Raw genomic sequence first — 25,013 nt, 5'->3', positions numbered from 1 at the left:
AAATATTTGGATATTTACTGAGTCAGAAAGAATGTCACATAACTCCAGCTTTTACTAGTAAATGTGGCTTGCAGCCCTGCCCCCCGTCCAAGCTGCTATAGAAGGTGATGATCCGCAGTAAGGCAAACGTTACTAAATTTTTAAATGTAAAATATTGGCTGAATACAAAGAAGGTCCTCTACACAAAAAATTCTTTTGAAAAACTTTCCTAATGTTGGTTTTTATTCCAATTTAACTCCTAACATTAGGAATAACTTCAGTATTATGATAAAAGACCCTGGCTTTGGTGGCATAAAAACTACATTTTGTCTTGGCTCTGTTTAATGTATATCAAATTTATAAAAGTCAATATATACTACTTGACATTATCATTTTTATAAATTCAGTTTGAATTCAATGACAAACAGAACTTAGTGAACTACTTAGCTTTTAAATGGTTTTAGAAACTAAAGCAGTAACATATATTTTAAAGGCAAAGGTAAATAGCAAGATATGTATAAATATAAAAGTAATACTATTAGTAACATAGACAGCCTCGTCTGTCATATGGATATGGCAGATATATGGCAGATATGGACCATATTTTTTTTCATATGGATAAGATACAGTGTCTATGATCTTAATAGTAACCGCTACAGTAAGGAATATGGTCCATAGAGAATGGGGCAAAAGAAGGTTTTACAGTTGTTCATACAAAAAATAATACAGTAATTATAATAAATAATAATACAAGAATAAACTCTTTCACGTTCTCACAACTGTAAACCTACTTTTGCCCCACCCTGTATATTATAATATATTTAGGAATTGCTACCAAAGGAGGTCTGTTCTATTTAACAATTCTCTGGATGAAAAATAACTGACTTGGTGTTCAAATCAGCCTTTTAATATTTGTTACCTATTTACATATATATGGTAGGTTTCTGATAGGGGTCAGGAGGGCAAGGTTCAGTGGACCTGTAAAAACTGACCAGTGGCCCTCTCTGAGAGGCACAACAGAGGATCTTGTGGGCGGAAGGGAAGCTCCCATAGAATACTGCAGTTTCTTTAGCATAAAGGTCTATTCCTTTCACCATGTTTCTCCAGCATTAATTTTCCTCCTTATCCAACCTTATCCTCAAAGCATTCATAAGACATTGTGGACTCAGGAATAGAAATGATCTTATACTTTAGAATTAACTTTAGGATCTTAGAATAAAGGAGATTGAAGTCACATAGAAAAGTTGTATATGAAATCCATAATACTTTAGAATTATGGATTTCAAGGTTTGTTTGTTTGTTTGTTTTTTCTTTAAAATGCAAGTGATTAAGCCCTGGCCAGGTAGCTCAGTTGATTAGAACATTGTCTTGCTATGCCACAGTTGCGGGTTCAATCCCCAGTCAGGGCACATACAAAAATCAACCAATGAATGCATAAATAAGTGGAACAACAAATCAGTGTTCCTCTCTGTCTTCCTTTTATTCTCTCTAAAACCAATAAATAAAATTTAAAAATAAAATAAAATGCAAGTTGTTATAAGTATAAATAAGACTTCAGTCAAAATTAGCTGACTATTTTCTACATGAATTGATCCAGAGTATTTTTTATGGTTAGATCTTTGGGTCTTAGTTTCTGCTATCACACAGTTCAAGTGAGTAACATATTAAGAATAGCTTCCTGAAATATGCAAAGAAACATAATACCTTTGGAATGGATTACGTAGAGAATTTCTAAGAATACCCCATTGACAATCTTTCAAGGTAAATTAGGAAAACTATTTTTCCAAGATGGTTTAGATTTAATTTTATTAAAGACAGAAAGATACACTATCAAAATCTCCTCTTTATCATTGACATAATATTTGTGTTGTTAGAAAATAAAAGAAACTGCCCTGGCTGGTATGACTCAATGGACTGAGTGTGGACCTGTGAACGGAAAGGTTGCCCTTTTGATGACCAATCAGGGCATATGTCTGAGCTGAGGGCCAGGTCTCCAGCAGAAGGCATGGGAGAGGCAAACCATAGATGTATGTCTCCCACATTGATGTCTCTCTTCCTCTCTTTCTCCCTCCTTTTCCCTGTCTCTAAAGTAAAGAAATAAAATCTTTTAAAAATTATTTTAAAAGAAACTAATTTTGGCAAAACCTTTATTTATGCCTTCTTGTTATTAATGGAGCCCTCTATGGCACTGAAGATGAAAAACACACATTAACACACTGCAAACTGTGTTTGCAGGATGATCTGTATAGCAATGAAGGAAGGGGAATAGAGAGAGAAAGTAACACATAGCAGCACTGATACATTAAATACTCCTTTTTTAAAAAGTGCATTTCCTTTGAATGATATTGGATGTCTTCTTTGCTCACCCACAAAATCTGCTTATCTAATAGAACTCACCAAACCACCTAGTGGTGTTATATACCCCATGGGTGCTTTGAAACTCACAAATTATATCTTAAGATGGCAAGTTGAAGATGAACTATATCCATAGAACTAGCTCCCCAACTCTTACTTTGTTTTATTATTTACCACCAGTTCTCAGCCATTTTCATTTTCGTTTTTTTTTCTGCGAGTCCAGGTCTCCTTCCCTTTCCAGCTTGTTGCACCTTTTGCTCTCATGGTTTTCTGAGTTTTGCTTCCTGTTTTCCCATAGTAGGGTATATCCATAGACTTACTATCCAGATCCCTTTTGAGGGTCCCACAACACACTCCAGCCTACCCCTAATCTGTGTCTTGTCTTCAATAGGGAACTAGACAGGAGAGAGTCAAAAGAAGAGGCTGGAACCATTGCGACTTTAAATTTTGAGGGTCCAAGAAAAGTGTTAAGGATTTCCTGCTCAATGTTAGCTACAAAGAGAAATATTTCCACCAGCAAGGTTGAAACAGCTTTTATTTTATGTGCTGTCTACAAAGAAATGATGCTTAAACAGTATTTCTACCTTTGAAATCACAAAGTCCAGCTGGCCTACCAACTGGGTTCTTTTTCCCACCTACATTTTTGTCTTCCTAACTTCACATTTCACTCTGGTAGGAGGCATGGCTAAAAAGAAGCCTTGAGCCATGGCTGGTGTGGCTCAGTGGATTGAGTGCCAGCCTGTGAACCAAAAGGTTGCCAGTTTGAATCCTAGTCTGGGCACATACCTAGGTTGCCAGCCAGGTCCCCAGGTGGGGGACATGCAGAAGGCAACTGATCACTATGTATCTCTCACACATTGATGTTTTCTCCCTCTCTTTCTCCCTCCCTTCCCCTCTCTCTAAAAATAAATAAAAATAAAAAAGATGCCTTGAAATAAGGCATCAAAGTGAGAAAAAATGAAAAGTTCCAAATATGAGGACAATAATAGAGAAAAACATTTTTTAAATGAAACTCATCATTTTGAAACATGTCAAAGGATATTTACCAAAAATGTGTGGACTTAAAAGGAAAATACTGAAAGTAGAAAATATAATGTTAATAAAAACCAGATTTCTCATTTGTCAAAACAGGACTGAAGATCAAGCATAATAGATAAATATTTCAAGATACTTTCTGTAAAAAAATTAAAATATTCTACAGAGATAACCCCACCAATATCAGATATTCAAGGTCATGTTTCTCAGAACCACTGGTTAATTTTTATAAGTCCAATAAATTTCTTAGTACGGCATTCAAGGCCTTTGCAATCTGACCCTCAAATTGTCACTATTGCATAAGGTAGTTTGATGGTTAATTTTGTGTGTTATCTTGGCTAGGCCATGGTGCTCAGATATTTGGTCAATAATTACTTTGGAAATTTCTGTGAAGGCTTTTTTTTAAAAAGTGAGATTTAACATTTAAATTGGTGGTTATTTAGTAAAGTCCATTATACTTCATAATGTGGGTGGGCCTCATCCATTCAGATGACTACCTTATCAGAACAAAGACTGACTTCCCCTGAGCAAGAAGGAATTCTGTCGGCCACTGCATCTGCGCTCCCTTTGTCTTCCCTTTGTCTTCCAGTCTGTCATCCTGCTCTGAAGACTGTGGGTTTACCAAGCCTCCATAATCATGTGAGCCAGTTCCTCATAGTAAATGTCCACTCTCCAAGTAGATGTAGGTGTGGATAATAGATACACACGCATCCTGTCAATTGTATTTCTCTGGACAACCCTGCCTAATACAAGTAGGGATAATATCATAGGTTCTATAATCAGAAATACGGCCTAAGGACCTGGATCTGCCCTTTAATGTGTATGTTGGATAAGTTACTTTCTCTCTCTAAACCTTGGTTTCCTTATCTTTAAAATGGCTGTAACAATTCTGCAGTCATGCCAGATTGCATGCCATCTAATCTAGTATTTCTATTTCTTTGTTTCTGTTATTCCCTTGCTAGTCATAAATTTGTTCCTTTCTACCTAAACTTTACTTTTCCTTTCAGACCTGTGGTGGTTTTAAAAATATGTCCACAAGTTTGTTGATAATCATCCTTTCAAGTTAAATTGCTCTCCCTTCAATATAAGCTAGACTTAGTGAATTGCTTGTAATGAATAGAATATGGCAAATGTGAGAGTACAGCATTTCTCATTCTCTCTCTCTTTCATCACTTGTTATGAGGGAGCCAGCTGCCTGGTCACAAGCAGCTCTATGGAGAGTCCCAGCAGCAAGGAACTGAAGCCTCCTTCCTGCAACCACAGACTGAACCTGGAAGCAGATTCTTCAACCTTCATGACTTCAGCTCCAGCCAACCACTTCATTGTAACCTCAGGAGAGAGCTGAACAAGGACAACCTAGATGAGGTACAGTTCTTGAGCCTCAGAAATTGTGAGATACTAAATATTTGTTCTCTTTCACAGTTTAAGTTTTGAGGCCATTTGTTTTACAGCAAATAATTAGTGCCACATTCATTTCAAGTCTATAAAACACTTCCTTCACCAAGATACAGAATGTCTCCTTTCTTGGTTTCCCCATAGCATTCTGCATATAACTATGATAAAACTTTTCACATTATATTAACAATGTTTTTATAATGTGCTTGTCTTCCTTGCAAGGCTGCGAGTTGCTTGAAGGTGGGTCATCATTCTGTATTAAGTGAAAACACAAAAACAAAAAAACCCCTCAAAACCTTAAGCTTGGCACATAAAGAACCCTTACAATACTTTAGGTAACAATTAGTGTTTCCTATGTGTTATATATTGTCCTAAGCTTTTTTGGTAAATATCCTATTTAATTCTCATGAAAACCTAGCAGATACATTATTACCATTTTACAGATGATGAAACTGAGGTTGAGTTATAGAGAAGCTGTTTAATTGGATGATGGTCTCACAACTAGTGAACGTTGCTGAATTAAAGAAAGAGTAAAAGAATGTTTCCTATAAATGGGACCATATACGACTCATCTTAGAATCTCTTACTCTGCGTAGCCCAGTATGCAATCAGGACTAAATATTCATTAAATAACTGATAAAAGCAGCTGAGTTATGTGAGAAAGAAGTCTTGGAAATCTTGGTTGTAGATAATTTAAATTGATTCCCAAAACATAATTCTTTTACTTTACTAAGAAAAAAAAAGGTTATAGTAAACATATGTTGTGAAGACACTAAAAATACACTTTGGAAGATGTTCACATTTCTCTCCACACCTTCTCCATAAATGCTTCACAAGAATCAGTGTTGGTAGTTTGACTACATAAGATGTATAAAAAAAGATTTTTTTTGTTCTGAACTTAACTAAATGTGGTGGTTCAAGATGTAAAACAGTTTGTGAAAACGAGCAAATGGTGTTCTTTTTAATGGTGTACTTTTCTTCCAACTATGCCCAAGAAATATTTCTACTGAAGCCTTTAGGTTTACACATTTCAAACAAGTGGTGGCTGTTTGACTTCTGGGCCTCCCTTAAATAAAACTCGTGGCCCATGATCCCTCTGGTGAGGTCTTTCTAAACAAGCACCTAAATATGAGAAGCCTAAAGCCAGATTATAGTCAGAGTTGGCCAGAGTCTGGAAAGCAGTTTGAGACTTCCTATTTCATAATTTTTGACTTGTTTTCTCTGACAACTTCCTCCCCACTTAATAGTAAGTAGGAGATCTTTATATTATTTGGTGAATGGGGACTCCTTTTCTCTTGATATCTATTTGTGAGATTTATTCCTCTTACATTCTGTCTCTGCAGAGATTAATGAAAACAAATATTTTGAAAGCTTCAGAAGGATCATTAAATGTTGGCAGATGCTAAAGATAAGTGGTTATAAAGATAATAAACCACTTCTGTTGTTCCTGTAGGCCTTAGTATTCTCCTACAAGACAGTACCTTCATAAATTGTCTACTAGAAACATTACCCTAAAAATTTCATTTAGAGACAATGAGACTAGAAGTTTCTGTTATTAAAGATTAAATAGCCTGGTCTTCTATACTCACAAAAATGTAAGCAGTGTACTACAACTATTTTTTTTTGAAAGATTAAGGCTAGCAAAACACTTTGTGCTCATCAAATTTGATTCCCTTCAGTTGTCCTAGACTTCTGAAGGGGTGTCATTTTCCACAGTTTTGCATTTCGGAACAGAGCCTTTATTGTGACAGCACACTGTTTCTCCCGTGCTTCCTTATTCTACCACTCTGCAGTTGAAGCAAGGCATGTTTACACTTCAAGATTCAATATTTCAGTCATGAAATAAAACACATCTAAGAAAATTTTAATAACTCCTTTTCAAGCAAAAATGAACTCTCTGGCAACATAAATATAAACAGCTTGATAAAAATTTGTGTGTTCTTTTGGAATATTTGTTCTAAGATGAAATAACCATAGGCTGAGTATTTTTGATCATAGATTTTTTTTAAGATTTTATTTATTTTTAGAGAGAGGGTAAGGGAGGGAGAGAGGGAGGGAAATGTTGAGGTGCTAGAGATACATCAATCTGTCGCCCCTTGCAAGCCCCCAACCGGGGACATGGCCTGCACACTATGCATATAGCCTAACTGGGAATCAAACTGATGACCTTTTGGTTTGCAGGCCAGCACTCAATCCATGGAACCACAGCAGCCAGGGCCTGTTCAAAGATTAAATGCAAGCAGAAATACCCACAGTGTGAAGCAGTAAAGGGTAGTGAATGGAAGCACACCAGGCTCTGAAGTCAGACACGCGGGGTCTGAATCCTGGTTGTGCTTCTCTGAGCTGTGAGACCAATCTTGGGAATTTACTTGACATTTTATCTCCTGTAAAGTGGAGACAACAAAAATACCTCCTCTAGAGGAGTGCTGCGGGGATACAAACAAGAGAACGCGATAGGAGTGCATAGTGCGATGCCTGGTACATACATAGAGAGTTATCAATATACTTTCATTATTATTATTCTCAAATACCGAGAATGTAAAAATGTAGTTTATTTTTACTTTGTAGGCCATAAGGGAAACATTTCTAAAGATATTTTTAAGTGAAAAAATATAAATTCCTTACCAATATAGGATATCAACATTTTCTTTATAGACCTCATTTACTTTCTCAGGGAATTTCAATTTTTTACAACTCAGGGAATTTCTATGTTTTTACAACTATAATTCACTGTAAAAGCAATATTACAGTTATTAAGGAAAAAGATGTTGACTAAAATTTGGAATAATGAAGAAAAAGAAAGTCCATATTTTTTGTTAGGACAACGGGAACTTGTTCCTTACCACCCATTAACTACTTGTAATTATACTTACAGTACTGTAGATTATATAGTGACTGGCAATCTCACAGATAGTAAGACAGTTTTAATAAACCTAAATTTCAATAAAGGATAAGCATGTAATGAAGTGGGAGCTCTTAAATGTTCCTGGATACATTGTAATTGGTTCAACTCCTCTGCCAAGCAATTTGGCAAATTGGTAGTCATCAAAAGCCTTAAAATTGGACTCCTGGCCAAGATGGAGGCATAGGTAGATACACTTTGCTTCCTCAAACAACCAAAAGGACAACCAAAAATTAAACAACAACAACAACCAGAACTGCCAGAAAATTGAACTGTATGGAAGTCCAACAACCAAGGAGTTAAAGAAGAAACACTAATCCAGAATGGTAGGAGGGGTGGAGAGGGGCAGCCAGGGTGGAAAGGATGTGCAGCAAGGTGGTGGCTGGCAGACCAGGCAGTCCCACATTTGCGTGTGGATAAGCCAAGAGGAGCAACTGGGGAGCGAGACAGACTGCACAACCCAGGGTTCCAGGTCAAGGAAATAAAGCTTCAAAGCCTCTGGTGTAAAAACCTGCAGCAGCAGGAGAAACTCCCAGCCTCACGGGAGAGTTTGTTGGAGAGACCCATGAATTCCTAGAACCTACAAAAACCCACCCACCTGGGAATTAGCACCAGATGGGCCCAATTAGCTTGTGGGTAGTGAGGGAAGTGACCCAGAGCAGGACAAGAGCCAAGCAAGCTGCATTATTCCCTCTCTGACCCCTCTCCACATACAGCACTACAATGCAATGATGTGGGTTGCCCAGCCCTGGCAAATACCAGGGCTCCGCCCCTTACCACATAACAGGTATGCTAAGACAAAGAAATATGGCCCAAATGAAAGAATAGATCAAAACTCCAGAAAGGGAACTAAGTGACAAGCAGATAGCCAACCTATCAGATGCAGAGTTCAAAACACTAGTAATCAGGATACTCAAAGAAATGGTTGAGTACAGACACAAAACAGAGGAAGAAGTGAAGGCTACTCAAAGTGAAATAAAGATAAATATACAGGGAACCAACAGTGAAGGGAAGGAAACTGGAACTCAAATCAAAGATTTGGAGCAGAAGGAAGAGATAAACATTCAACCAGAAGAGAATGAAAGAAACAAGAATTAAAAAAAAAAATGAGGAGAGGCTTAGGAACCTCTTTAAATGTCCCAACATCCAAATTATAGGGGAGCCTGAAGGAGAAGAGGAAGAGCAAGGAATTGAAAGCTTATTTGAAAAAATAATAAAGGAGAACTTCCCCAATCTGGCAAAGGAAACAGAACTTCCAGGACGTCCAGGAAGCTCAGAGAGTCCCAAAGAAATTGGACCCAAGGAGGAACTCACCAAGACACATTATAATTACATTACCCAAAAGGATAAGGAGCGAATCTTAAAAGCAGCAAGACAAAAAGGAGACAGTTACCTACAAAGGAGTTCCCATAAGACTATCAGTTGATTTCTCAAAAGAAACCTTACAGGCAAGAAGGGGCTGGAAAGAAGTATTCAAAGTCATGAAAATCAAGAACCTACAATGTAGATTACTCTATCCAGCAAAGCTATTATGTAGAATAGAAGGGCAGACAAGGTCAAGTTAAAGGAGTTCCCATGGACATGAACTTTGGGGGTGGGGGGATGCTGGAGGTAGGGGGGTGCAGGGTGGAGTGGTATAAAGGAGAGAAAAATAATGGGACAACTGTAATAGCATGCTCAACAAAATATACTTAAAAATTAAATGTAAATACCTGGTGTCCAAAAGAAAAAAAACCCTTAAAACTGTAAATACCACTTGACCCAGGAATAATCCAAAAAGGTTTTATGTGAAGATATAAATTGTATTCTTTTTGCTTTTTTTTCCTTCATTTTGGGGGGTAAAATCATTATTGATATATAATTGACATCTCATACAATTCACCTATTTAAAGTGTACAACTCAATGGTATAGTACATTCAGAATCATGCAACTATCACCACAATTGATCTAAGAACATTTTCTTCAAAAAGAAATACATCACCCTTTAGCTATTATCTCCCATTCCATTTCTGTCCCCAGTCCTAAGTATTTACCTATTTTCTGTCACTACAGATTTTCCTATTCTGAACATTTCATAGGAATGGAATCATTATGCTAAGTAAAAGAAGCCAGTCACAAAAGAATGCATATTATATGTTTTCAAGGGTCATCCATATTACATCATATGCCAATACCTCCTTTTTATGGTCAAATAACATTCCATTGTATATACATATACCACATTTAACTTATACATTCACCAGCTGGCTGACATTTGTGCTGTTTTACCTTTTGACTATTATGAATAATGTTGTTGTGAACATTTATGTTCAAGTTTTTATGGACATATTTTCATTTCTCCTGGCTACATACCTAGGAGTGTAATTTACACTATTCTTATCACAGTTAAAATCATGGTCAACCAATGTAATTATGTTATACTCAGAGGTATTATGCACAAATGCTACATTCCCAAGAGAATTATGCAGAAAAAGCTTGGCTCTGGAGAAGGAAATCCACATTGATAGGAAGAAGACTACACAAAGTGAAAAAAGCAGGACACAACCCACTTAAAATACTTCCTGGGTTTCTCGTTCCCTGCTGTGTACTATGGCCCTATGCACTTCAGCTCTCTCCCCCTCAATTCTTTGAGGGCCAGTTATATACTACCTTTCAGAGATTTTTAGGCTGTTTCAGCTTCTGAGCCTTTGCGTGTTTCCTCTATCACTCTGTCGCCACTTCTTTGCCCATTGGTTTCACGTCTCATCTTAAATGTCACTTCCTCAAAGAAACCTTCTCTAATATCCCTAACTAAACTAGGGTTATGTATTTCCATAGCAGCTTGCAATTTTCCATCTTAATACTTTTGATACTTGTAATCGTTTATCCAGTCAGTAATCAAATACTGAGAGCCTTTTACATACAAAGATCCGGAGTGAAACAAAAACATGGGGGATCCTTGCCATCCCAGATCTCACATTCTAGAGAGGGAATACAATGTACAAGTAAACAAATCAATATACTGGGTAATTTTAAATAATGATAATATGCTCAGTATTTATCCTCTGAATTGTAAACACCATGAAGGCAGGAGCTATATCTGTCTCGGTTACTTACAGTTTGGTAGAGCTTAACATTGAGTCTGGCCGGCTGAATAAGTGCAACACAATTTTTTTCCATGCCTTAAAATTGACATACAAAAGATGTGAAAAACACAAGGAGACTACTTCTGTAAATAATTGACTTTGAGTTTTTTCCCTTTTCTTTTTCAAAACTTTCTGTAATTCTACATATTTTTATAATCAAAACAATTAAAAGATGAGTAAAAATTACTATAGGTGAGTAAAAGAACCCCCAAATAAAACACATTTATATGTCACCACACATTCGTTAAATACCTGGGAATAAAATCTAGTCTGAAATACTCAGATGTGTTGGTTAAGTGGATAGAATTCCTTGGCGCATTACCAAGCAGGTTCTCGGCCTTCAGCAGTGTAACTCACCGTTTCAAATTGGCCTTAAGCAAAAAGGTGCTTAAGTACATGAGCCCTCAAATTTCCTGATTTCTAAAGCGCTTTAGAACGCCCCTCCACCCAGGATGTGGCAGCGAAAACACTGCAATTCCATTTACACGTCAGTGATAAGGGAACACAATTTTTTGCGAGGTCAACAAACAATACAATGCTTTTCCACAACACACCACCACCCGCTCCCAATAGATATTCTTCTACCAGTCCCAGACACAAGCTAGCTAGGATAAATCCAGGGAGCTCTAGGTTGATCCCGAGATGCAACCCAACAGAACACCACCCCCAAGCGGAGCGCTCAGCGGCTTCTTTCTTCCCCGAGACGCATGCGCAGCCAATCTCCGGCCACCGCTCGCTAACTCCGAGCGAGCTGGAAGGGAGCATCTACGTCACCGTGGGGTGGTTTGGGACTCTTCCGCTCCTCTAGGGGAAACGAGTCCGCACAACTTGGTTTTTCTTAGCCCACCAAAAAAAAAAGCCCTCCTTTCTCTTTAACTCTAGCGCCTTTCCTACGATACAGTTTTCCCCCGGATTTCTGTCCGTGTGTTTGCTGGACCACAAAGTCCGCGGGCCGAAAAAGGAGGGTTAGCGTGAGTCCATTTCATCGTTGTTTACAAGGACTCAGCTAGACTAGGAATCCGTCCGCGAGGGCGGAGCCGAGGAAGCCGGCACTTCTTCCCGCCCCCTCCCTCCCTAGCCTTCCCCGCGAGCGGACGCGGCAGCGCCTCTGTCTCGCTTTTTCTTATTTTCCCCCCTTCCCCTTCTTTTTTTTTTTCTTTTTCCCCCTTCCTCCCTTTCACCATTTCCCCTTGGAGGCGCTTCCCCCGGGCAGGGGCAGAGCCGGTCTCACCCCCCGCCTCTCCCCGGCCCCCGCCGCCCTATGGAGAGAGGGAGCCCCCTCCCCACCCGGGCACAAGCGGCGGCGGTTGGAGGAGCCAGACCGGCGGTGGCGGCCTCAGGTCCAGGATCGTCATGGAACTAATTCGCTGACCGACCCACGGCCGCAGCCGTGTGTCCTGCTCGAGTGCCAGTGCCCGCGCACCCCGGCACGGTTTCCCCTCTTCTCCCTCCTCAGTCTGCCCGGTCCTCGTTCTGCGCGCCCCGTCGCCGCGCGCTGAGGAAAATGAGGTGGTAGCGGGCCCCCGGATGACCCCGCATCACCACTGTGAGGCCTACAGCTCTGCCAGGGAGGAGGAAGAGGAGAAGGTGAGCGGGCGGGGCGGGGGCTCGACGAGTCTCCGAGACCCGCGGTCGCGCGCGTAGCCCACAGGAAAGCACCCCGAGCCGTGCGCGCTCCGGGGCACCTCACCCCCTCCAGCCCCACCCCCACCGAGGCCACCTCCCCGCGCCTCCACCACCCTGCCTTCGCCAATCCTGCCCCACTCGCATCCACCCACCCCTGCTACATCCCTCCGACCACAGTCCGTCCCCCTTCCCCTCCGCTTCCACAGGGGCCCTCCGGACGTTCCCTCGTCCTGGACCTCCACGCAAGAACAGCTCGGCACCTGCCCAGTTTGCTAACAGTTCTTCTCTGTTCCCTTTCGGGCCATTTTTGTCTGTCGCCGAGTAACTTTTTTGTAGTATTTGCAGATTGCCTACTCTGTAGTGCATTTTCTAGGCTCCGCTAGCCTGTGTAACACACAAAGAAGGGAACACACTCCCACCGTTAGACTTCAACGCTCCTGCGGGAGCCGAAGGAAGATGATTTACATTGCAAAGCAGTGTGAATGCCAAATGAATGGGGTGGACCGCCGGTGCTGCGGGAACTCGGTGAAGGGGAACGTCACCCAGGGTGTGGGTGGGGGAGATTGAAGAGGAGGTGAGATTTGAGTTGCACCCTGAAGAGCGGATAATAGCGAAGTTTTGAAAAAAGGAAAGAAGGGCCTCTGCTGAGCTCAAGGTTCCATTGCAGATCATTTTGGTAGGGCTTGAGAATCGGGTAGCGAAATAGTGGAAGGTATCTCTCCAGAGGCAGGATTTAGCCTTTCTTCTGTTATTGGGGAGTCACTCAACATTTGAGCAGCAGTGTGACCTTAGGATGTTAATAACAGCACTTGTTGAGGCATATTATCAGACAGTTATTCTAAGTGGTTTGCAACTTACTGAATTCTCAAGTACTCATTGAGGCAGGTTTCATTGAGGAGTGTCATTTCACAGATGGGGAAAACAGGCTCAACGAAGTGAAGTAATTTCCTCCTTAGATGACACAGCTAGAACCCGGTGGCCAGAGTTCAAACCTGAGCATGCTGATAATATGTTGAATAGTCTCTCTGGTGAAAAGGTTAACAGTAATGTTATCTGCTTCCAGTTTTCCAGGTCATTTGTGGCAGACAAAGTGGAAGGGAATGGATAAATATCAGTTGGTTAAGAGAGAATGGACAAGATCTAGATTCACTAATCTGGTACCAGCAGGATGAGAGATAATGAGTTTCTGGACCAGGAAAATCTTAATAATAATGAAGAGCAGACTAGTAGAATTAACGTGTGTTGGGAGGTATAGTAGAGTGGCATCCTAGTAGGTTAGGATGGAACTCTCAAACGTTTGTTTTTTTTTTTTTGGTCAGATTGGAAGCTGAGAGTTGTGTATACAGGTTTTATTCTGATTGTGTAAAACTTTAAAGATGGAAAGTATTCACTTTTTGCATGTTTCTTTATCTTTAAAGTGGGCTTAATAATGCCTACTTCATAAGGTTGTGTTAGGATTAAATCAGTTAATATGGCATAATACTTAGAAGAATACCTGACCAGGTAGGACTCACAGCTTTTACCTGTTAATCATTTAGCAAGTGTAAGCTATTATTATTTATTAGGCATAGTGCTCAACTCTGAATGCCATCAAGGAACTTATGGTTAATAGGAGAGACAAATCTGCAAATGATTATCACAGAGCAATTAAGTGCAAAAGTAGAGTTATGTCTGAGTAGAGATAGGGGAAGGCAGTGTTCCATCACAGATTGATGCAAGTGTAAACTCAGTAGGAAGGGGAGTGTGAGCTACAGAAGGACATTTCTAGTTAAAAGAAAAGTGTGGGAAGACATGGAGATTGGGAAACAGCATCCTGCTTTAGAATTACAAATATTACATGTAATTCATTATTAAGTTAGGGGCATAAAGTCAATGAGGTAATATTAGAACATGGGGTTCTTGTATGGTCACATTAATAAATTTATCATATTTAGAAGAGGAACTCAACATCCAGAAATCAGCACCAGTACAGAATTATTAATAGGGTTGGTGTTATGATAATAGTAAGTATAATAATACCGTATTAAGTTCTGTTTAGCCATCACCATGCAGTAATTTCCCTTGGACGAGTGGGAGGCCCTTTATATAGATTTGTAATATAGTTTATGCTGTACAATAAGGATTTTATGGACTTCACTCAGACATTAAGCTATTTGATAAACCTGGAAAAAGCAGAAGTAGAGATTTAAAGAATGAGGAGAAATGTGAAAAAAGCTATTCATAAAGTTGGAAGTGCGTGGAGTATGCCAACCAAAATACGGTCTTTTTGTTTTTCAATTCCTAGAGACTTTTCTACCTGAGCATTCAAAATTCTGGCTGTATCCAAAAGTGGGCATAAAATAAGATACAACTATAATGTTTTATTATTTGAAATAGTAAAATTATATTTTAACTGTTGGCTATTTTATTTCTTAGCAGGATTCATTATTAATCTGATTCAAATAATCTGTTTTACATATTAGAAAATAGGCCCTGATTGACTTGGTTGGTTGAGCATTGTCCTGCAAAGTGAAGGGTCCCTGGTTTGATTCCTGGTTGGGTGGGAGCATTCCTGGTCAGGGAACATGCCTGGGTTGCTGCCCAGGCATGTGGAAGGCAGCCAATGGATGTTTCTCTAACACATTGATGTTTTTCTCCCTCTCTCCCTCCCCCTCTCTCTAAAAATAAGTAAAATTTAAAACAGAAAATAGATTGTATTCTGCCAATAAAAGTAATATTCAAGCCAATGCTTTTTCCAGTGTATCATGTTATATGCCTTACTAGAGACTTAAAAATGGAATGTAAGTAATAGCCTGATAATACATGTACTTCCATAAATTGTCTTTTATTTTGTTTTTCACATTCTTATAAGTAATTTCAAAATGAAACTCTTTACCAGGATTCACCTATTAACATTTTACCTTATTTGGTTTATCATTTGTCATCCCCACGCCCCACCATATGTATGTATAAGTTGCATGATGGCCCTTTACTCCTAAATTTTGTGGTGTGTATTTCCTAGGACTAGGGATATTCTCTTAGAGAATCACAGTAAAGTTTAAACTTGAATACATTTAACATTGTTACATTTACTTTAATCTACTGCCCATGTTCCCATTATGTCAATTGACCCAATAATGGCATTTTTAGCATTTATCTCTCTTCCAGTACAAGATCCATTCTAAGGTCAGATACTGCAATCTGATTTTTCTATAGACTTATTTAATCTGGAACATCCCCACAGGTGTTCTCCATTCTTTCTGTCTTTTACTTGGCATATTTGTATCCGTTTTTTTTTTTTTAAGTTTAAAAAATTTTAACTTTTTCCTTTTCCTTTGTTGACATCTTAGTGTGAGCAAAGAATGATTTATTTTTCCTCTGTTGATGTGGTGTATTATGTTAATTGATTCTGAACAATAAACCAACTTGCATTCCTGGGCTAAGTCACATTTGTTTATGGTGTATAATCTTTTTTTTACAGTGGGAGATTCAATTTGCTAGTATTTTGTTGAGGAGTTCTGTATGTAATTAGAAAAGATACTGATGTATAGTTTTTAGTGCTATATATTATTTTTGGTTTTGGTAGCAGGGTAATAACTGGCCTCGTAAAATAAGTTGAGAAGTACTTCTCTTTTTTGCAAGAGTAAATGAGTAATTTGTATTAATTTTTCTGTAAATGTTTTGTAGAATTTACCAGTGGGGCCATTTTGGCATAGGATTTTCCTTGGCAATAGTTTATTTGTTTATTCATTCCGTTTCTTGTTATATGGCTAGTCAGCCTTTCTGTTTCTTCTTAAGTCATTTTTGATAGTTTATGGCTCTAGATATTTGTTTCATCCATATTATTCACTTCATTTGTATACAGTTTATAAAATTCTCTTATTTTTAAAAATTTCTATAACATAGGTAGTAATATCCTTGCTTTATTTCTGATTTTAGTGCTTTATCCTTTGTTTTTTCTTGGTCAATGTAGCCAAAGGTTTGTTAATTTTAATGATCTTTTCAAAGAACTGCCTTTTGATTTCATTGATTCTATTTTATTTTTCTGTTCTGTATTTTAAAATTTCCACTCTAATATTCTTTCCTTCTGGCTTTCGTCAGTTACAGTTTACTGAACTTTTTCCAGTGTCTTACGGTGGAAGGTTATGGTATTGGTTTGAGATTATTTTTTTTAAATTTTATTTATTTATTTTTAGAGAGGGAAGGGAGGGAGAAAGAGAGAGAGAGAGAGAAACATCAATGTGCGGTTGCTGGGGGTCATGGCCTGCAACCCAGGCATGTACCCTGACTGGGAATCGAACCTGCGGCACTTAGGTTCACAGCCCGCGCTCAATCCACTGAGCTACGCTAGCCAGGGCTGAGATTTTTTTTTAATATAGCATTTACAAGAATTAATTTGTCTTTAAGCACCACTTTCATTGCATCCCATAAGTTTTGTTATGTTAGGTAGTCTTTTTCATTCATCTGAAAGTATTCTCTAATTTTACCTGTTATGTCTATTAAAAAAAGTGGTTAAAAGCATCTAAATATTTGAAAGTTTTACTGAGGACCTTAACTGTAGGTGATTGGAAAACAGGAATCTTGAACCTGATCTTATTGCTATGTAAGTACTGTGGTATTCTATTACATTTACCTTCTTGCATAAACTTTTTTTTCTGGTTTACTTTGTCAGTTGCTTAGCTTTCATTATATCTTTCCACATTTCTCCAGCAGTCTTTCTCCTTTTTTAGGATTTTATTTATTTGTAGAGAGAGGGAGAAAGAGGGAGAGAAACATTTATGTACAAGAGATACATCAATCAGTTGTTTCTTGCACTGCCTCTGGTGTGCCCCAAATTGGGGACCTGGCCTGACAACCCAGGCATGTGCCTTGATGGGGAATCGAACCGGTGACCCTTTGGTTTACAGACTGGCACTCAATCCACTGAGCCACACCAGCCAGGGCTCCAGCAATTCTTAATTAAGGTTTTTACACCTAGTCATCTTTCAAGTCTATAGTTTCCCTTTTTTAAAAACTTTTTTTTTAGGCATCTCTCTTGGACTTTGATTTGCCCTGCACTGATCTAGAGTGTGGCTCTTCAGACTTGCTGCTCGTTTGGAGTGCCAGTCACTTCACTGTTGAGTTTTCTAATCAACGCTCTCCAGTGGAATTTACTGCATTGATACACGTTCCCTTTCTGTATTATCCAATGCAGTATTTGTTAATCACTTGTAGTTGTGGAGCACTTGAAATGGGGCTAGACTGAGGAGTTATATCTAATTTAAATATCCATATGTAAGGTTAGTAGACACTGTATTGGAAGTTCAAGGCAACATAGTTTCATACTTCCTTTTTACACTATTTGTATGTGTTTTTGAACCATGGAAAAAACAACGGTTTTAAATTGAAAAAAAGTTTCATACTTAAGGTGATGGTTTCATACTGATTAAGTGGAAATAGGTGGGATTTAACGTGATTGTTGTAACTCTTTAGTGAAAAAGGTTAGCGACCCTTACCTGATTAGATTTTTAAGATGAATATTTGGGACATCTACTAAGAATTCCTAGTATAAAAAGCCATAACTTAAAATTGTTTGACACAGTTTGACAGTTATAATATATTTTTATAATTAATATTTGCTTTCAATTTTTTAAAGATTTTATTTATTTATTTTTAGAGAGGGAAGGGAGGGAGAAAGAGAGAAAGAAATATCAATGTGCAGTTGCTGGGGGCTGTGGCCTGCAACCCAGGCATGTGCCCTGACTGGGAATCGAACCTGTGATGCTTTGGTTCGCAGCCTGCTCTCAATCCACTGAGCTATGCCAGCCAGGGCTCAGTTATAATATATTTTGACTAGGGTCAAGTGATTTTTGTCAGTTATAAGACCATGTTTTTATTCTCTATAACTGGGTTTCCAATTTAAAGTGAGAATATGTTTGGTAACTATCACTGTAACATTTTAAAGGTTGTTTTTATTCATTTATTTTTCGAGAGAGGAGAAGGAAGGGGGAGAGAGAGGGAGAGAAACATCCATGTGAGAGAAATATAGATTGGTTACTTGTTGCACGCCCCAGACTGGGGGACCTGGTTGCAAGGCACTTGCTCTAGCTGGGAATTGAACTGGAGACCCTTTGGTTTGCAGGTCCGTGCTTAATCCGCTGAGCCATGCCAGCCAGGGCAACATTTTAATATATGATATTTTCAAGAGCTATAAAATCTTATACTGCCTCATAACATTCTTATTTTGTTATATGAATTGCTTAATAAGAGCCAACATACTTACACATTGCTATACTTATTCTGTAATTACATAAACAGCATTGTTTTATATTTGATTTTATAGGTAGCTACATCAAGCTGGGAGGCAGGCAGACCCAAAGGATATCATGAAGTTTCCAGGGCCTTTGGAAAACCAGAGATTGTCTTTCCTTTTGGAAAAGGCAATCTCTAGAGAAGCCCAGATGTGGAAAGTAAATGTGCCGAAAATGCCTACAAACCAGGTAATGATTTTTCTCCTCACTCTATAGATATATGACTTTTATTAGAAATAAGTCTACTGCTGTCCTATATTAGTGTCTTAACATGAATTGGAGAAATATGTACCAGCGAGGGATATGCTCTGTTTTTTATTTGAGAAACATTTATTTTATTGTGAAACAAAATAAGAATGTGAACTGTTTTTGTTTGCTTGCTTGTTCTGTTTTTATCTGAGTTACAGCTTTTGGAACATAGGTGTGTGTTGTGTGTGTGTTTTCTTTCTTCATAGTCAATACTGATAGTAGTAAGCTGCCATTATTTCTAGATTATAGTTATCCATGGAAGCTGATAATATATTATTGTCTTTAGGTAACAAAAAATTGCACTATATTCCTTGAATATTATGAGGAAGTCAAGTAAACTAGTAAGGTAATATTGGAAGCTTCTAGGGAGAGAGCCAGCTGACCTCTAAATTACTGTTGGTTATGTGCCATTTCTTTTTCAAAAGTCTGTAATTCCATCATATAATTACATCAGCTGTTTTTTTCTACAAACAACTATGAAGTTTATTCACTCGAAAAGCTTACTATACAAGATGTCTTACACATCTTTTTACCCCTAGTAACTAGTATTGTGCTTGGGATAAAGAATAATAGCCAAGAATATTTTGATATGTGTTTATTAATGAAAGCAAATATCTGAGTTTCTTCTCTTGTTGGTTTTGGTTCATTTTTCCCCCTTTATCCCTCTGCACCCCCGTTTCTCCAGCATTCCCCCCCACTCTTAGTTCATGTCCATGGGTCATACATATAGTTCTTTGGCTTCTCCATTTCCTATACTATTATTAACCTCCCACTGTCTATTTTGTGCTTACCAATTATGTTTCTTTTTCCTTGTCCCCTTTTGCCCCATCCTCCTGCCACTCCCCTGATAACCCTCCATGTGCTCTCCATTTCTGTGACTCTGTGCCTATTCTAGTTGTTTCCTTAGGTTGTTTGTTTTTATTTTTAGGTTCAGTTATTGGTAGTCGGAGTTTGTTGTCACTTTAGTGTTCATAGTTTTGATTAGATAAGTACCTTTAACATTTCATATAATAAGGGCTTGGTGATAATGAACTCCTTTAACTTGACCTTGTCTGGGAAGCACTTTATCTGCCTTTCCATTCTACATGATAGCTTTGCTGGATAGAGTAATCTACATTGTAGGTTCTTGATTTTCATGACTTTGAATACTTCTTTCCAGCCTCTACTTGCCTGTAAGGTTTCTTTTGAGAAATGAGCTGACAGTCTTATGGGAACTCCTTTATAGGTAACAGTCTTCTTTTCTCTTGCTGCTTCTAAGATTCTCTCCTTCATTTTTACCTTGGCTAATGTAATTATAATGTGCCTTGGTGTGTTCCTCCTTGGGTCCAACTTCTTTGGGACTCTCTGAGCTTCCTGGACTTTCTGAAGGTCTATTTCCTTTGCCAGATTGGGGAAGTTTTCCTTTATTATTTTTTCAAATAAATTTTCAATTCCTTGCTCTTCCTTTTCTCCTTCTGGGACCCTTTAGGAGGATTTTTAGAGCTTCCAGGCCCCACCCATGCCCACTGACCTTCTGGTGGCCACTGTGGACATTTGTATCTTTAAAAGCTTCATGATATTATTAGTATGTGTTTAGTTTGGGAAACACTGGTTCAGTCTAACTACAAAATTTGAAAGTTCTAGGGGTTTGGTGGGGCCGGGGAGAGTGGTGAGGTAAGAAATGAGACACCCTTCCTTGAACAACAGTAAAAAAAAAAAAAAAAAGTAAGTTCGTTCATTCTAACATCTCCGATGAGATCTTCTGCTTTGGGCACTTGCTCATTCCACTGGAAAAAAATGTATGAATTATTAGAAAGTTTTTCCTAAACTGAATCTTAAAATTCCTTTTTTTCTGGAGGACAGAAAATTGGTTGTAGTTCTGACCACGGGAGCAATACAAAATAGAGCTGTTTCTTATTTTAAACAATCGCCCTTTAGTTAAAGACAGGTGTTAAACCCATGAAGTCATCTCTAACCATTTTTTGTTTGACATGACTTTCCCTTAACCATCCCATGTTTTCATTTTCTAGATATATTCTTTTTAGTGTGTTTCTTAAATTGAGACATGTCAGTTGTCATTAATGAGCAGTAAAGTGAAACTATTACCTCATCTTAATCTAGGATTGTTTCATTAATCTAAACCAATTTTTTCAGCAGTGTCATGTTTGTTGGGTTATATTAAACTTGTTTTTAAAACCTTGTTGTTTCTGTCTCAACTTCTAAGCAAAGATTCCCTTACCCTAGATGTACTTTTTAGTTTTTAACTTAGGTGCATCATTTCTTATTTATTCCTCTTAAATTTAAAATTGTTTTATTCTGGTCCATTTTTCTGGCTTTAAAATTAAGATTGTTATCTAATGTATTGACTATCATTTTTGTACCATCTGTGGATTTGGTAAACAAATACCATATTTTTAGGACTATAATAAGATGCACCGGACCATAACATGCGTCTAGGTTTTAGAGGAAAATAGGAAAAAAATTTGAAGTAAAAAATGTGGTAAAATGTTTAATAACCTGTTACCCTGCTCCATTGCCAGTCTCCCCCCCTCCCCATAGCAAGCCAGGTATGCTACATTCAGTCTATACCACACACCCTCATTTCCTCCCAAATTTGGAGGGTGCGTCTTATAGTTTGAAAAATGCAGTGCGTCTATTTCCTCTTTGGCTTGATGGTCTTTTTTGTTTTCCTTAAACAGTTTTTTGATGTGTAATATATAGGAACATATGCAGATCATAAGTGTACAACTAAAATTGTACATTACCAGCAGCTCAGAAGCCCCTCTGTGTCCTTTTGTCTACTCTCCTCCAAGAGGTTAATGTCCTAATAACACACATTAGTTTTTTTCTGAGTTTGTGTGTGTGTGTGTGTGTGTGTGTGTAATCACAGAGTACATACTGGCCTCTTTTGCTTAGAGTGTGTGTGTGTGTGTGTGAGATTCATCCATGTTATTTCATGTAGCCATAAATTAATTAATTCTCATTGACATGTATTATTCCATTGTATGAATTGGAACCGTTCCATTCCATTATGTCCATCTGTTCTCTGGATCCACACTAGAGTCATTTTCTTATGCATGTCTCTTAGTGAACATATGTGTACATTTCTGATGAATATATTCCTAGGGGTGGAATTTCTAGAACCTATAATATGTACATACTTAAGTTTAGTAGGTACCACTAATTGTAGTTCCAAAGTTGTTACACTACTGTTTACCACTTTTTTATTTACCTTTTCCAGCAGAGGATGAAAGTCTCAAGTTGCTCTACATCCTTGTCAACACTTGGTATTGTCTTCTTCATTTTAGTTATTCTGATACCTGTGTTATAGTATCACATTGGATTTTAATATGCATTTCCTTGATAACTAATGAAGTTCAGTAGCTTTTCATATGCTTATTGGCTATTAGCTATCCTATTTTTGAGTGAAATGTCTGGTCAAATCTTTTACCTGGGTTTTTTTATTGAATTGTCTTTAATTGTTAATTATTTTGTTAGGTTCTTTCTTTTGCAGGCTCTGTGTATTACAGATATCTTCAACTCTATTTGGGTTGACTTTTGACGAAGGTCTTAATTTTCAATGACCAAATTATCATTTTTTCCCCTTTTTATTTAGTCCTTCTAAAGAAGTGTTTGCCTAACCCAAGGTAATAAAGGTACTCCCCTGCATTTTCTTCGGCCTACTTGATTTTTTTTAATCTTTTACATTTAGATCTACATATCAGTTGGAATTTCATTGTTGTTTTGGTGTGGTATGAAGTGGGAGTCGAGAGTCATTTTTCTCTATATAGGTAACAGCACCTTTATTAAAAAGACATTATTAGCCCTACCCTACTGCCCTGCAATGTACTTTTGTTATAAATCAAGTGACTACTATATATGTGTAGATATATTAGTGGGTTTGTTTCTTGACTTTTTTCTTATCATTAGTCTGTTTGCTTATGATAGTATTAATAATAAAGTCTTTGGTGGCATAAATTTTGTTCTTTTTTTTTCAAGATTGTCTTGTCTATCCTTAACCCTTTGGTTTTTCATATATATTTTAAAATAAAACAACATGAAGGTTTTGGTTTTATTAAATCTGTTGGTTAATTTGGGGGAAAGTTGACGTTTATAGTAAGTATTTCAGTCAGTTAACATAGAATATTTCTCTATTTTCTTTAAAGGTGGACTTCAGTAACTTTTAATAGTGTTCGGTAGTTTAGTTTTATTCTTGGATAGTTGAGTCTTGTTGAGGCTATTTGTATCATTTTGATACCATGAGGCTAAATGGTATAATTTAAAAATTTTTATTCTTAAGTATCCTTGTTTTATATGCTGGCGTATAGAAATAAAATTGATTTTTATATGTTGACCATACTAAATTAGCTTACTAATAGTTCACAGAGTATTTTGGATTTTCTGTATATTATATACAGTCATGTTAACTCTGAATAATTATGGTGTTATTCTTTCTTTCCATTTCTTATAGTTTTGGAGTTATTTTTCTTGTTCTATACAAGTAGTTTGGGCCTTCAGAACACTTGAATATAAATGATGGTACCAAGCATCTTCATCTGAGTCTCAATATGAGGGGAAAGCTTTCAGTATTTCACATTAAGTATAACATTTGTTATATATTTCTTAGACAGTCTTTATCAGATTAAGACATTCTTTTCTCTGCCTTAGTTTGCTAAGAGATTTTTCATGAACGGGTATTGAATTTTTATATATCATTGGATTTTGTTAACATTTTGCTTAGGCTTTTTGTGTATGTGTTAATGGGTGAGATTGGTTCGTGATGTCTTTGTCAGGTTTTCATAATAAAGTTATGCTGAACTTTGTAAAATGAATTGGGAAGAGTTTCTGCTTTTTCTATCTCTCTCTTTTTTTTAATTCTCGCCGAAGGACATGTTTATTGACTTTCAAGAGAAAGGGGGAGAAAGAGTGAGAGAGAAACATCAATCCATTACTTCTTGTACACACTCTGACTGGGGCTTGAACCTGCATCTAGGTATGTGCCCTAACCGAGATTGAACCCTCAACCTTTTGGTATATGGGACGATGCTTCAACCAACTAAGCCACTCGGCTAGGGCTTATATCTTTCTTAAATGTTGGAAGATTTCACAGAGATGGGGTCTAGAGATGTGTTTATGGGAAAGTATTTAATAATCTAATTTCTTTGGTAATTATGAAACCAATCAGGTCTTTACAAACTCTATTTCAATTTTGGTAAATTGTGTTTTTCAAGGAATTGATTCACTTCATCTACATTTTTAAATTGTATAAAGTTATTCAAAATATCTTTTTTAACATATAAAGGGTCCATAGTGATATCCTCTTTCTCAATTCTTTGTTGATTTGTGCTTTTTCTTTTTTAATCAGTCTGTGTGGAGGTCTGTCAATTAGTCTTTTAGTTCTGTTGATTTTCTCTATAGTACATTTGTTTCCTTTTTTTTTTAAGTTTTGCTCTTAGTTTCATTATTTGCTTCTGTCTTGTGTACTTGACTGTTTTTATCTTGAGATAGATGCTTAAATAATGATTTTCAGCTTTTCTTTTTAATATAGGCATTTAAAACTATAAAATTTGTCCTGCATAGCTGTGCAACCATGTCTAATTTGTTAGATACATATACTGGGTTCTTAATTTATGTTATTATATTTTTTCAGTTCTAGAATTTCCCTTTGCATTTTTTTATAGGGTAAATTTCTCCAGTGAAATTCTTTATCTTTTTAAAAAATCTATTTTCCTTCTCTTTCTCTATTTTTTTTGTATTTTCTTTTCTGATAACTCAAAGATCTCTTTTTGTTGTTGTTTTACCCCCTCCTCCCACCTTTTCTCTTGGTTTTGGTCACATGTTTTTTTTTCTCTTGTTATGCTTGATAACTTTTGATTGGATGCTGAATGTTATGAAAAATTGTAGAGGCTTTACATGTTATCTTTCTGCAGGAGGGTTCAGTTTTTCCTCTAGTGGGCAAACTGAGCAGAAAATTTCTTTAATCCAGTGAAGAGACTGCCACCTGGAGGCTGGGTTGCAGTTGTTATGGCGTCATCCAACTTGGGTTTACCCCAACTCCTGGAGTGTAGCCAAGGATTCCAGCTGAGAACTTGGAGTGT

General features: G+C 37.5%; 1 protein-coding gene across 2 annotated transcripts in view; it reads left to right on the top strand.

Annotated features, from left to right (window-relative positions):
* Positions 1–11,860: 11,860 nt before the first annotated feature.
* CCNI (cyclin I) overlaps positions 11,861–25,013 on the top strand; it is a 31,275-nt gene continuing 18,122 nt past the window's right edge. The window contains exons 1-2 of one of the 2 annotated variants that reach the window (XM_045857772.1): positions 11,861–12,379; positions 22,162–22,175. In XM_045857772.1, coding sequence (XP_045713728.1) covers positions 12,320–12,379; positions 22,162–22,175 — 74 coding nt within the window. In that variant the 5' untranslated portion in view covers positions 11,861–12,319. Of the gene's footprint in view, positions 12,380–18,719; positions 18,877–22,161; positions 22,176–25,013 lie in introns of both variants that reach the window. The other variant, XM_045857771.1, reaches the window with a different exon arrangement.

This window comes from Phyllostomus hastatus, unplaced genomic scaffold (assembly GCF_019186645.2).
Source record: "Phyllostomus hastatus isolate PE091 unplaced genomic scaffold, TTU_PhHast_1.1 phas_scaffold_1674, whole genome shotgun sequence".
Classification (NCBI taxonomy): Eukaryota; Metazoa; Chordata; class Mammalia; order Chiroptera; family Phyllostomidae; genus Phyllostomus; species Phyllostomus hastatus.
The sequence above is the reverse complement of the archived record's forward strand: the minus strand, read 5'-3'. Positions and strand labels throughout refer to the sequence as shown.